This window comes from Myotis lucifugus, unplaced genomic scaffold (genome assembly GCF_000147115.1).
Source record: "Myotis lucifugus unplaced genomic scaffold, Myoluc2.0 scaffold_36, whole genome shotgun sequence".
Taxonomy (NCBI): Eukaryota; Metazoa; Chordata; class Mammalia; order Chiroptera; family Vespertilionidae; genus Myotis; species Myotis lucifugus.
Window position 1 is genome coordinate 3,141,092 of NW_005871084.1, and position 14,286 is coordinate 3,155,377.

Consider the following 14,286-nt stretch of genomic DNA (forward strand, 5'->3'; position numbering starts at 1 on the left):
CATCTGCCCCCTGGTGGTCAGTGCACTCCCACAGGGGGAGTGCTGCTCAGCCAGAAGCCCTGAGCTGGGCTTAATGCTGGTGAGTGCAGCAGGAGCCTCTCCCACCTCCTCTGCGGCAGCGCAAAGGATGTCTAACTGATGGCTCACAGACTGCGAAAGGGCGCAGGCTGGGCTGAGGGATCTCCCGAGTGCACAAATTCCGTGCACCGGGCCTCTAGTGTTGTCATGATGGCCAATAGACTTTGTTTTTCTTTAGGATTTAGAATTTATTGACTTTTGGTAAAGAAAATGTTAGCTTCTCCATTTAAATGGGGAAGCTGATGTGTTTTCACTGATCAGAATGACCTTGTGTATTCATTTTGGAGGCAGAACCTTGGTTGGGTTTGGGCATGTCTCTTTGGGATTATTGAAGTTAGCGTCCATGGTTAAGTAATGCCTGAGCCTTTCACGCTGTCATTCTTCAGTTGGAATTGGGAAACAGCTCTATGAACAGTCTTCCTCCCTTTTTTATTGCAAAGCATAAGTATGAGTAAGGGGTGAATAGGTTTTTCTTGAGGCTTTCTTTTGACTTGATAAGTTTTGACTTTTGCCAACAAAGATGAAACAGCTTTCTGTAATTTTAAGAGGCTTTGGTAGGAAAGGAAATATTTTGTCTGTGTCATAGGAGGAAATAAAGAGATCACATGACACACTTGAGATCTTTCAATTTCCTTTTCTGTAAACAGGCCTAGCCTTTTCCCCCAGATATTTCAATGTTTTGGGGTAACAGGACATTCTACATTGAACACAAATCTATTAGTGAATTACAGGTTATTGAAATGGGGTTTAGCCTTACATTAGAAGACTGTGAGTGCTTTTGAAGGAAGATATATTTTACAGCATATAAATGAAATGAAAGACATTGTTATAGTGACTAAAGCTAATTCTGTTTGAAAATCAAGCTCTTGAGGCCAAGAGAAGCTCAAATTTTGAGGTCTTTTTATGTTATTTTTTAAGAGACGACTAAGATTTATTTTTGTAATGCTTTGAAGTAAAGGAATCTATTTCTAAAAGATTACTACTTAGGAATTGGGGAAAAAATTAAGAGAATTTGCAAACATAAACATTTCTCTTTGTACTTCACATAAGTGAGAAATGAAGTGGGAGTTAAAATTATTTTTTCTCCCAAGTGGAAAATTTGCTCTTGCCTTCCCAAATGTGGGAAGGTAATGGGTAATAGGACGATGTGATTGTGGGTATGAAAAACATTTCTATAAACCAAAAAAGAAGTGTGAAGTTACAGAGAGCGGTATTTATTACATTAATTTTACAACCCTGAGAGGCAACTCCACCCACACGGTGTGATCTTGGGTTTCAGTGTGATGCACTGTCGATGCCCCCACTCCCTGCACTCAGTATTTTATGCCCGTTGTGCACTTTTACGTGTCAGTCAGGATTCCTTCCATCAGGTGAACTAGGAGGTTTAGTTTTTTAAACCACAGCTAATTCCCTCTTACCTCTAAGGGTGTTTCATTGCTCTACCCTTGGGTTCACCCTTTTCCCTCAAGAGAAAGGAAAAGGTGATACCGGAGATCGAGACAGCAGGGTGGCTGGATTACTACAGAGAACAGAGTTGCTCCTGAATCAGAAATGTCTTCTCAACCCCTTGGGGGGATTGCAGGCTGAGGCTTCCCAAACCATAACTCTGCTTTACTTGGGCAGATAGGAAAAGATACAGGCAGCGTGGTGAGCAACATCCTACCACTGATTAAAGGTTTTTTCCTGCTCTGGGGCACCTGTGCACAGACAGGTCAGGCAGGTCCCCACCATGGAAACAGGAGAAGGAGACACTAAGAATCATGTGTTGATCTTCCAAGTATTGCACTGCTGATCCGAACTGCCAATCATTCAAGGTTTCATGTGGTGACCTTTTATCATTTCTTATGGTTGTGTCTTGGGCCTACTACCTATGAGTATTTGAATTGTCTCTTATGTTCTTTTTGCTTCTGAACTGATGGCCCTCTGGGATGAATGATGTGAAACTGGATGACGTCCTTTGCATAAAGAGAGGGCAAATGACATACATCCAGGGTAGCTGTAAAGAAAGGATGGAGGCACTTAGAGGACCCAACCACAACTGTGACTTCCAGAGTTTGGTCCAAACTGTGGATAAGTGCTGGGGTTGGGCATGGGTCATGATTCTGTGAAAGCAGAGTTCTCTGAAATCTGATCTACAACTTGGATCACTGTGATTGGGAAAGATAGACCACAGGGATGCTTTGCTGACAGTGGTTTTATTGTGAGTATTCCATTTAGAAACTGCAATGTGATGCTTCTTTAGTTCTACATTAACTGAGACATGTGAGTGGAAGGTGATTTTTTCTCCAGCTCCTTACGTGAGTGTTTATTAAATCTTCATCAGTAGTTTTTCCCAACCAAATTCTTAGAAGTGTTTGGACATGTCCCAGAGGGAGTGAGTATGCTGAGGGTGTCTTAGCAGCTGATGATGAGTTTATGGAGTTCTTATTGGTATGTATGTTGTCACCTGAGTGAAAATTCAACCTTGACCTTTGTGTCATCACTTTTCTTAGGGATGAAGGATCTTTTACAGATTGTACAAGAAAGTAAATTATTAAGTTCTTCCATAAAATGTGGAAGAACACTTCTTAGTGATTTAAAGGAGGAATAACAGAAAAATTGAAGAATCAATTAGGCTAATTTTTCCATTGATAGTTGCCAAAAATCAGCTATAACCCTCTTGTCTTCTGACCTTGATTGTTGCCTCCTGTTCTTGCCTTTCCTATTTTTCATCCCCCCTCTGCCCTTTCCTTCTTTCCTTCTCTTCCTAGATGCTTGCCTTCCTCCCACCACTGTAGAAGGAAGGAACTGGCCCAAAGATTCCCTCACTTCTTAGGGTCTCAGAGCTGGCTCCAGACCTGTTCTGTTATAAATCTAGTGTTCTGGCCCCTGACTTGTGGCGGGTTAGTTATCTGGCATTTGTGGTGTGACAGGTGCTGACAGGCCCATAGGTAAGAGACAAGTGCACACACTGTAGTACATACCAGAAAGGAGCATGAGGTGCAGTGCTCTGGGCCTTCGGGAGGATGAAGATCTCTCTTTCAGCGGAAGTTTTATCTGAACCTCACGATCACGCATTCTCTGCAGTGGGTAAAGGGCACCCTTTAGAGACCCTTCGCACTTCATGTATTTATATATCCTTCATTTTTAGTAACAGCTGTGACTGCCCATTTTTCTAAAATTGTCCTACCACCAAGGCTTTGTGGACACAAATGGGAACACTTCTCTGTAGAATGTTATGCACCCATATCCAGCTCCGGGTAAAAGAGAGGGCCTGCCCTCCCGGCTCTGCAGTCCTCAGGTCTGCACTGAGCGTCATTGCACGGCGGGGTATTTCTCAGCTGCCACAGCTGCTTGCACAACTGTGTCCGAAGGGTGGTAATTAGGAAACAGTTATGTGTCACCTCAACCATTAAAACCCATGAGTTAGGGAGGGACAAGGAAGGGATGCTGGGCTTTTCTGCCAGGATGGTATTTTTTCCTAACAGAGTAGAGAAAATAAGGATTAAATAAAAACAGATGGAATCAGCACCTGAGGGATTTTTTAAAAGTCCTAGATGGAACTTGACTAGCAGTAGCTGTGCTGTGGTGGGCCGGGATGCTTGTTTCTCCTGTGGGTAAATGGTTATCTGTCATTGTTTTTTATTGTAATACATTTCTTTTAATTTGATAGCCCAAATCCGATGGTGACTATAATAGTGATGATTTTGCCAGTGGAAGTAAATGCTGTCAAGATCAAAATATGTTTGAAGTAGCTTTTTGTGTGCAATGAATCCAGTGGTAAATGACAAATTTTCTGGTTGTTACACCAAAACCTGCTTTTCTTAAGATAAGAGCTTTGATCAATTTTATTCTTGTTAGAGTGGTGCCACACTGATCATGTGGTGTGCGGCATTTTGGAGGAATTCCTTTGAAGCTACAATTATCAAGGCTTTATATACCGTATATCCTCTGAAAATGTGTTCACTTTGACTCAGAATTTTCTGTAATTATAATAATTGTGCAGTTACTGACTTGCTCTTCTTGGTAATCATCACTGTGTTGATGTAAATCCTAGAGGGTATTTTTCTCCTCATTACGAAATGCCAGTTGCTGATGGAATTACTCTGTTTGTTTAACAGAACATCTGATCAAATTCATGACCATGGGGGATATGAAGACCCCAGACTTTGATGACCTCCTGGCAGCATTTGACATCCCAGATATGGTCGATCCTAAAGCAGCTATTGAATCTGGACACGATGACCAGGAGAGCCACATCAAGCAGAACGCTCATGGAGAGGACGACTCCCACACGCCATCCTCTTCTGACGTGGGCGTCAGTGTTATTGTTAAGAATGTTCGGAATATTGATTCCTCCGAGGGCTCAGAGAAAGATGGCCACCCCACGGGCAATGGCCTACACAATGGGTTCCTCACAGCGTCCTCTCTGGACAGCTACAGTAAAGATGGGTCAAAGTCCTTGAAAGGAGATGTGCCTACCTCAGAGGTGACTCTAAAAGACTCCGCTTTCAGCCAGTTTAGCCCTATCTCAAGTGCTGAAGAGTTTGACGATGATGAGAAGATAGAGGTGGATGACCCCCCTGATAAAGAGGACTTGCATTCGAGCTTTAGATCGAATGTGTTGACGGGGTCTGTTTCCCAACAGGACTATGATAAACTGAAGGCACTTGGAGGGGAAAACTTAAGCAAAACTGGAATCTCTACTTCAGGCAGTGTAGACAAAAACAAAGTTGTCAAGAGAGAAACAGAAACAAATTCTATAAATCTGAGTGTTTATGAACCTTTTAAAGTCAGAAAAGTGGAGGATAAATTGAAGGAAAACTCTGAAAAGGTGCTTGAAAATAGGGTCCATGACGGGAAGCTGAGCACCGAGAAGAACGACACCACCCTTGGCGGCGTGGCTCCGTCAAGGTCAAAGCCATCCTCCAAGCTTTCTTCCTGCATAGCTGCCATCGCTGCTCTTAGTGCTAAAAAGGCTGCTTCAGGCGCCAGTAAAGAGCCAGTGACCAATTCACGGGAACCCTCTCCATTACCAAAAGAAGTCAATGATAGTCCTAGAGCCATTGAAAAGTCTCCTGAGTCCCAGAGTCTCATCGATGGGACAAAGAAGGTGTCCCTGAAGCAGCCGGATAGCCCCAGGAGCATTTCAAGTGAAAACAGTAGCAAGGGATCTCCGTCGTCCCCTGCAGGATCGACACCAGCAATTCCCAAAGTCCGCATCAAAACCATTAAGACGTCATCTGGGGAAATAAAGAGAACAGTGACAAGGGTATTGCCAGAAGTTGATCTTGACTCTGGAAAAAAGCCTGAGCATACAGGGCCCGTGATGGCTTCTGTGACGTCACTTCTGTCATCCCCCGCTGCAGCTGCCGTCCTTGCCTCTCCCCCCAGAGCGCCTCTGCAGTCTGCTCTTATCACCAACGCAGTTGCCCCTGCAGAGCTGACCCCCAAGCAGGTCACTATTAAGCCCGTGGCAACTGCCTTCCTCCCAGTGTCTGCTGTGAAGACAGCGGGATCTCAAGTCATTAATTTGAAGCTTGCTAACAACACGACGGTCAAAGCCACAGTCATATCTGCTGCCTCTGTTCAGAGCGCCAGCAGCGCCATCATTAAAGCTGCTAACGCCATCCAGCAGCAAACCGTTGTGGTGCCGGCATCCAGCCTGGCCAATGCCAAACTCGTGCCAAAGACTGTGCACCTCGCCAACCTTAACCTTCTGCCTCAGGGCGCCCAGGCCACCTCTGAGCTCCGCCAAGTGCTAACCAAACCTCAGCAGCAAATAAAGCAGGCAATAATCAATGCAGCTGTCTCACAACCACCCAAAAAGGTTTCTCGAGTCCAGGTGGTGTCCTCCTTGCAGAGCTCTGTGGTGGAAGCTTTCAACAAGGTGCTGAGCAGTGTCAACCCCGTTCCAGTTTACATCCCCAACCTCAGTCCCCCTGCTAACGCAGGCATCACGTTGCCGACCCGCGGGTACAAGTGCTTGGAGTGTGGCGACTCCTTCGCTCTGGAAAAGAGTCTGACTCAGCACTACGACAGACGCAGTGTGCGCATTGAGGTGACGTGTAACCACTGTACAAAGAACCTTGTTTTCTACAACAAGTGCAGCCTCCTCTCCCATGCCCGCGGGCACAAGGAGAAGGGGGTGGTAATGCAGTGCTCCCACTTGATTCTAAAGCCCGTCCCAGCAGATCAAATGATTGTTTCTCCAACAAGCAATACTTCTGCTTCATCTTCCGCTCTGCCAAGCTCTGTGGGGGCTGGCACACACACTGTAACCAAAATCCAGTCTGGTATAACTGGGACCGTCATATCAGCTCCTTCAAGCACGCCCATCATTCCAGCTATGCCTCTAGACGAAGACCCGTCCAAGCTCTGCAGGCATAGTCTGAAATGTTTGGAGTGCAACGAAGTGTTCCAGGACGAGACATCGCTGGCTACGCATTTCCAGCAGGCTGCAGATACGAGTGGACAAGTAGAGTATCATTTACATTTTGGTGTTTCCGTGATGAATCTGTAGACATGAGTGTTCTATACAATGCCCTTGATTTTGGGGGTGGGAGCTCAGTTAAATGGAAGGGGGTGTGTGGATGCGTGTGGATGTATGTATGCACGTAGACGAGAGAGGAAGCATTGTTTTCATAGAACAGAACAATGGTGAAACATGAATGTTTTCGGGGAAGTTGATTCTCCTAAACAGATAGAAACTCTTTGTACTAGTTGAGTTATGGCACCTAAGATTTAGGGTTAGTAACGGAGTTCTTAATTGTTGGATCATTGGAATATATGTAGGGAATCTGAGATCTAGCTAATTACAGTATCATCCCATTGAATTAAGGGTTCGAGTCAGGCTGCATCACCAATGTTCCTTAATTATTAGTGACAATGTTGGTATTTTAAAAGTTCCTGTTGTTACTTACAATTTACTGTCTTTTGTAGTTAAACATACCTAATTGGTACCCATTTTATGGTTTGCCTGATTGGTCTTGAAGTATATTCAGTAATATTTTTTACTACAGCCAATTTAAGCTACGAGTGGGAAACCTATCACCATTAAATAGGATACCTTTGCATTTGTTTGCAGCTTTTTTGTTGTTTTGTTTTAGCGAAGTACAGGTTGATGTTGGTGAAATACATTTCACAATGGACATCAGCCAACTTATCCCTATCGTTGCTTCTCTCCACGGACAGTTTTTGGCTCTTAGATAAATGTGTTTTACAAATACATGATACCTATCATTTGGAAGTAGTTGGACATGTTGAATGAAACATATTTGAGCATAGAGTGGTCATGTGATTTATTGTCCATTCTAGAATTGGAAGGGGGACTCAAACTTCTGTTTATGAAGTCACAATGGCAAACCAATTTTTCTTTTTATTTGCCTCCAATATCCCCATGATAGTTTCCCAAGGGCTATGACTAAATTGAGTTCTTTGCAGTATTTTGAATTAGGAGAACAGAAGATCAAGCATACCTCAATAATTTTTTCTCTTGGGTTTTCAGTTTAGTGGAAATGGAAGTGATAAAGAGTTTTGAGAACATTCTTACAGCATTGGATGTTAAATGTCTCATTGGCTCTGATAGTAAAACACTCAAAAGAGTCATGTGTCCACCAAGTTCAAGAAGACGGTGATTGATGTTGCTCTTTAGTTTGTCCTAGTGAGAATGTGTGGGTTCTGTATGAGCGCCCTCTTATCTTGTCCCCACTTCATCAACAGGGTAATATTTCTTTCCATCTTAAAAGGAAGCAGGAAACAATCTCATGTCTTTAGTTCTGTTTGTTCTGTTGCCTTTTCCCCACCTAAAGTCTCTCCCACAGTCCAGGAGGTTGGTGGGATCCTTGTGGCTCTTGCTGGACTAGCCTCAAAGTTAGCAAAGCTACGGTGATCCTTGCCCATCCATGTCCCCTGGTGTGGCAGTGGGAGGTGGGGCTGAAGACAGGAAGAACAGGAGAAAGAAGAGAGAAAATCTTCATCTCATCTTCTCTAGTTTGCCATTCACATGACCATTGGCCAGTTCACAATTTGTGAACTTAAATTCAAATGGGGAAAAAATCCACTTATATAAACAGTTTCTTCTTTGAGAATAGCACTTAAAAGTGCTAACGCCATCCAGCAGCGAACTGTTGCTATGACTTCTTACAAAATTTAGAGGTTGAACTAATGATGTCTCAGGTACCAGTCTTTCCTGAGCGCCTTCTTTCTTCTGTTGTCCCTAACATTCATGGATTTAAACTTACATGCATTTCTCCTTTGACCTTCAGCCTCTCGGTAGCTCACAGGTGAACTGAGAAAGAGTAGAGTACCTCGCATTTGTAACAGCCCTCCATGGCTCGCACCCCTGCCGTCCTTTCTTGAACGGGACCCCAGGGCAGTTTAGATACTGTGCCTGCAGTTGCCCAAGGTTTCTCCCGGGCAGGGTTCCTTAGGTGTTTGAACAGGGGATTTGGTTTGAGAGTCATCCACATGGATTCCTGAACCAGCCCTGCTGCCTCTGTTGATTCTGAAGGTTCAAGTGTGTGACCTTGGGGCCTCAGCAAGACCAACAGGTCCACCAGCCCTTGCTCATTGCCTTTTGACTTAACTGGGTCTAGAGAAAGGTGTGTTACTTGACTGGCAGCGGGGATATCCCCCTCTCCCTCCCTCCTGCCCAACATCTACTTAGAATTACCCTGATGATTTCAAAATCTTACCTGATAATGCTGAAGTGTCCTGTGCTTATGTTCCAGGTCTTCTCAAATCATTCCATTTTTAAAACGAAACCTTTTATTTTGAATATTTCGGAATCATGTAAGAAATAATACAGAGAGATCCTGTATACTTTTTTAAATCTACTTTCCCCCAGTGGTAACAAAATACAGAATCTATATAATAAAAGCCTTAGTGACCAGTACGTCAGAACGACCAGAATGACCGATTGCTATGATGCACACTGGCCACCAGGGGGCAGACGCTCAACGCAGGAGCTGCCCCCTGGTGGTCAGTGCACTCCAAGAGGGGGAGCACTGCTCAGCTAGAAGCTGGGCTCATGACTGGCGAACAAAGCAGTGGTGGTGGGAGCCTCTCCGGCTCCTTGGCAGTGCTAAGGAGCAGCGAGCAGGTGGGTGGTAAGGAGCGAGGGGTCCCGGACTGCGAGAGGGCGCAGGCCGGCTGATGGGAAGCCCCCACCAGGCCTCTAGTAATATCATAACCAGGATGTTGACATTGATGCAGTCAATATAGAGTATTTCCATAACCACAAGGATCTCTCATCTTTTTAGAGCCACCCCACCCCTTTTTAAGCCATAGCAACCACTAATGTATTCTCCGTTTCTAATTTTTTCACTTCAGGAATGCTGTATAAATGGAGCCAGGCCATTTATAACCTTTTGAAATTGACTTTCACTCGGCATCATTCCCTGGAGATTCTTCCAGTCGTTACATGTATCAGTGGTTCATTCCTTTTTATTGCTGAATAGTATTCCATCATATGGTTGTACCACAGGGTGTTGAACCATTCAGTCATTGAAGGATGGATGATGGCTGCATTTTTTCCAGTTTGGTGCTAATATGAATAGAGCTGCTATAAACATTTGTGTACAGGCTTTTTGTGGACATAGATTTTCATTTCGCTTTGATAAATGCTCAGGTGTGCAATGGTTGGGTCATATGGTAATTACATATTTATATTAAAAAAACAAAACTCTTTTCCAGAGTGGCTGCACCATTTTATATTCCACGAGCAATTTCTGAGTGGTCTGGTTTATCTGCATCTTTGTCAGCATTTGGTGGTGTTTTTCTGTTTTCTCCATCTGATAGGTGTGTAGTAATAGTTCATTGTGGTTTTAGTGTGCGATTCCCCAATAGCTGATACTTTTGAACATCTTTTCATACGTTTGTTTGCCATCTGTATATCCTTTTGGTGACATGTTTCCTAATGTCTTTTGCCCTTTTCAGATTAGATATTTCCCCCCACTGTTGAGTTTTAAGAATTCTTAATATATTCTAGATACTAGTCTTTTTTGTTGGATATGTGGTTGCAAGTCTTTTCTCCCAGTCTGTGGCTTGCTTTTAAAAAAATTTTTTTACAAGGTCTTTGGTAGAGCAAGTTTTTCATTTTGATGAAATCCAGTTTATCAATTTTTTTTTTACTAGCTTGTGCTTTTGTTCAACTATAAGAGCTCTTTGTTCTAGATCCTGAAATTTTTATCCTGTTTTTTTTTTCTAAAGGTTTTGTAGTTTTAGGCTTTACATTTAAGCCTGTGATCTATTTGGGGTTAATTTTTGTAAAAGGTAGGAGACTTGGGTTGAGGCTTGTTTATTTATTTTTGCCCATGCATGACCTCTTCCTCCAATACCATTTGTCCAGAAGGCTGCCTGTCCTCCATTGAATTGCTTTTGCACCTTTGTCAGATTTCAGTTGGACATATTAGTGTAGGTATTTCTGGGTTATCTATTCTGTACCATTGATTTATGTGTCCATCTCTTCGCCAATATCACCATATGAATTATAACTGTAAAATGTCTTGAAATCCAATAGACTGATTTCTCTAGCTTTATTCTTTTTTTCTCAGAAATTTTAACTATTCCAGTTTATTTGCCTTTCTATATAAAAAAAGTTTAGAATAGTCTTGTCAATATGTATAAAAAATCTTGTTGGGGTTTTGATAGGAATTCAATTAAACCTGTATATCAGTTTTGGGGAGAATTGATATCTTTACTTACGTTGAGTCTTTCAGTCCATGAACATAGAATATTTCTTTATTTACTTAGATCTTCTTTGATTTCTTTTATTATTTTGTAATTATAAGGCTTCTACACTGTGTCATTCCTTGGTTCCCTGGCCAGCTTGCCCATCTCCCAGCCTTTCAGAGGCTTATGTTTGCTTTATACACAATGCCCGGGAGTTTTAGTTGTGCTTGGTGGAAGGAATAAGGAAAGGGCCTTCCCATCTCTTCCTGGAAGTAAAAGTTCCACTCTGTTGTTTAAATGCCTGAAAGTAGCTGCTGTCTTCAAGGAGAGATTGGAATTAAATCATTGGACTCTGCCCGAGGCTTCAGCCAGTGATGCTCAGTTGTTTTTGGAACTAAACCACGGGGAGGACAGCATTCCATCTGACTCCCCGAGTCTCTCTTCTGACTCTCAGACATTTCCTCTGCTCAGTGCACATCCCTTTTCCTTAGCCCCACCTGTAAAAGGATTGAGGTCAAGCTCTTTTCCACCCCGTTGACATCTGTGGGGTCCAACCTTGGAGACCTCAACCTTCCTCTAGAGAACAACCTTTTCTTGGTTTAGTGCAGTCACCATCTTCCTTCACTTTGTATCTTTCATTTTCTACTCATTTATATTTGGACTCCTGTTTATGGTTTGATCAGATCCTTTTCTGAGTTTTCTAAGGGTACGTGTTTGAGCCAGCAAAGGATCTCTCTGGTTGCCCCGGCTGTGTCTGTACATGCCAGATCTCCTTCACCATCTTTCGTACCTGCGTGGTTAGCCTTGTGGGACTTTGCCAGTATGTAATGGGATAGAGTAAGGCTATGATGGCACGTGCTGAATTCTGACTTGCCAGCAGCAGCTCCTCCTCTTACAGATGTTCTGTGAAAGCAATGATTGCTTTAGCGGGTCAATGCCACTCTGTTACTACCTGGCCCTGTGCTCAGAAGCCCTCAGGGGCAGGACTATGCTAAGAGTAGGATTGGAATATATGGTTTAGCTGGAGCTTGAGTCCAAGTCGTGGAATTCTGTCACACTCTGGTACATGATATGGGGTAATACTTCGAGCATGCTTAGGTCTGGGTTAGCTGTCCTGCCTGTATCTGTTTATCTCTCACAGGAGCAGGCAGCTGAAGGAGAGGACGAGGTGGCAGGACATCATGGGGGGATCACTTCCCTTCCCAGACGCACCAGACCACGCAGTGCAATAAAAACGGAGCACACGGGCACCAACCGGACTTTGGACATCAGTTGATCTGCCCCGGTTGGAGTTGTATGCCAACTTATATGATTAATGACCCCTGCTTTGGGACACATTGAATAGAGGAGTGGGTGAAGGGGCCAGAGAAGCTTTCCTGCTCTCCATGAAGTATTGAAGAGCTGACAACTTTAATTTTAATAATTAATATTTAAATGTATTAGAATGTCATCGCTTCACCTCTCCGTGAAACCAGGGCTAAATTTAGCCAAGTACAGACTGGCAGCGCACTCAGTGACCTCTAAAAAATTGGCAAAATCAGTTTTCTTGTAGAGTCTCCATCAGCCATAGAATTGGATGTTATAGGTCCTTTGGTCAGCCCTTGTGTTTTACAATTGAAGATACAAATACCCAGTGTGTGGCATAGTTGGGACTCAAGGCAAGACTTCTGATTCATTGTTCCTTCCCTGGGTCATGCTGATAACGGTGATATAGACACAGCATTTTACGGTGTGAGACCATAGGAATCATTTGAGAATTGACTCGTGAGTTACATCCAGGCCAGCGGCAAGAGTGCAGGTGAAGGTGACTTACCTGTCCTGGTCCTCATTTTCAGGGATTCAGTTTCGTGCAGGAACTTTCTGGGCATCGTCAATACAATATACCAAGTACATTAAATTATCTTGAGCAGCCCAGCCACCCTCGTTTCTAGAAATACTCTGCTTAGGCAGCTTCTGGAAACTGGTGCCGCCTTGGTTCCCTCGCCCGCCCCAAACATCATCATTAACTGAAGGCTCAGGACTTTTGGGGTTTGGCCCTGCTCTCTGAAATGCTTCATTTTAATTTTAGTCAGGTGAGGCCCATCTTAGTATATATTTCAGTGTTATCAACCTTTCACTTAACTCTGTTCTCCACTGATTATTATCTGAATGGATTCTGTGCGTTGACCATATTGTTTTCTGAAAATTTGCCCATTATACTGTCAACTCTTACTAGGGATTTTTACTGCAGCAGAATAATTTGAGGGGAAAAACATCACAACCAAACGAGCTCTGGGAACAAAGGCATATAGTCATTTCTGCTGTAATTCTTATTTCCGTTGAAGTGAGATTGGAAATGAAATGCTTTCTCTGCGTTCTCATTGTGAAGATGTGTGAATGTGAAAGCCAGAAAACAAACACGTGTGCTTCAGTATTATTATTTTTTGGTAATTATGCTGTAGACAGAAGATTTTAGAGCTGCTGTTAAAGAGGCAGAAACAGCTTACTTCGCATCTGGGCTGGCTGTAAAGCTGGCTGTTTTGACCTTTAGATGCAGTGTCTCCGTCTGTCTCAGGTCTTTGATCTCTGGGATTTAGGCATAAATATGCTGTACTAACTCACGTATCTCTAGCCTTCATCACTTTTCCCCTTGTACCTATTTTTCTCCACAAAATATGAATGGAAACACATAGAATTGTTTCCTTGTTACTTGGACATCCCTGAACCCTTAAGAGGGCCATAGGGTACCGGACCCCACAGCCCCCACGAGAGAGGCAGCCATCGATTTCGGTGTCGGGGTGGGCAGAGAAGGCGCAATGCGAGTAGTTGTCAAGTGTAGATCGTGATTACTTTTCAGCTTTGTTTTCCTGTAGCTTCTTGTGTTTCCTGACTTGAAAAGTACTATCTTTCTTGAAAAAGTAGCAGTTTTCTGAGCAAATGAGTCTGCCCCAGAATAGAAATTAGCTTAAATTCTGAAAACGTTCATCCATTTTTAGATGATGTAAATAAAATGTCAGAAGACACTTGAAACCTTTTAAGTACTTTTACTCTTTTCTATTCAAAAGGCAGGTATTGTCACATTAAATTGCTTTGTCCTCTTGTAAATAGCCTCAACTTGTAGGGAGTTAGAATTTTAAGATATATTGTAGTTTCTTTGTTTAAATTAAAAATGGAAAGAAAATTATGTTCTTTTAGACCACAGAAATCCTGGCCTGCTCCTCTGCCCTAATATGTCCCCCAAATCCAGAGAAGGGGGTCAAGGCCATGAATGCAAAGGATCCCAGAGAAGCTAATGGGACACATGCCTTTGCATCACCACTCTCTCAGGAGCAGGGATTACAATATTATCTAAACAGGCACAGTGACTAAAATCAGAGGACGTATAGTTTGGTGAACTGTGCTTACGTGACTTTAAAGCTATGGATGTCGCACCAAGCATTTAGGAGAAATGTCTACAACCCAAACAGCATGCTTTTTCTCAGAGCGGAATGGAGGTGAGGCGTGGCAGCAGGGATGTGGGAGAAAATACAGTGTGTGTGCACACTGAACCTGAGGTCCTCATTTAGCGCCATTCCC

The 14,286-nt window shown here is 43.3% G+C and overlaps 1 protein-coding gene across 11 annotated transcripts in view; it reads left to right on the top strand.

Annotated features, from left to right (window-relative positions):
• The window catches only part of ZNF532 (zinc finger protein 532), a 97,803-nt gene that overhangs the window by 43,291 nt on the left and 40,226 nt on the right, over window positions 1-14,286 (top strand). For all 11 annotated transcript variants that reach the window (XM_006087143.3, XM_023752641.1, XM_014454418.2 and 8 more), the window contains one exon: window positions 4,179-6,535. In XM_006087143.3, coding sequence (XP_006087205.1) covers window positions 4,196-6,535 — 2,340 coding nt within the window. In that variant the 5' untranslated portion in view covers window positions 4,179-4,195. The remainder of the gene's footprint in view (window positions 1-4,178; window positions 6,536-14,286) is intronic.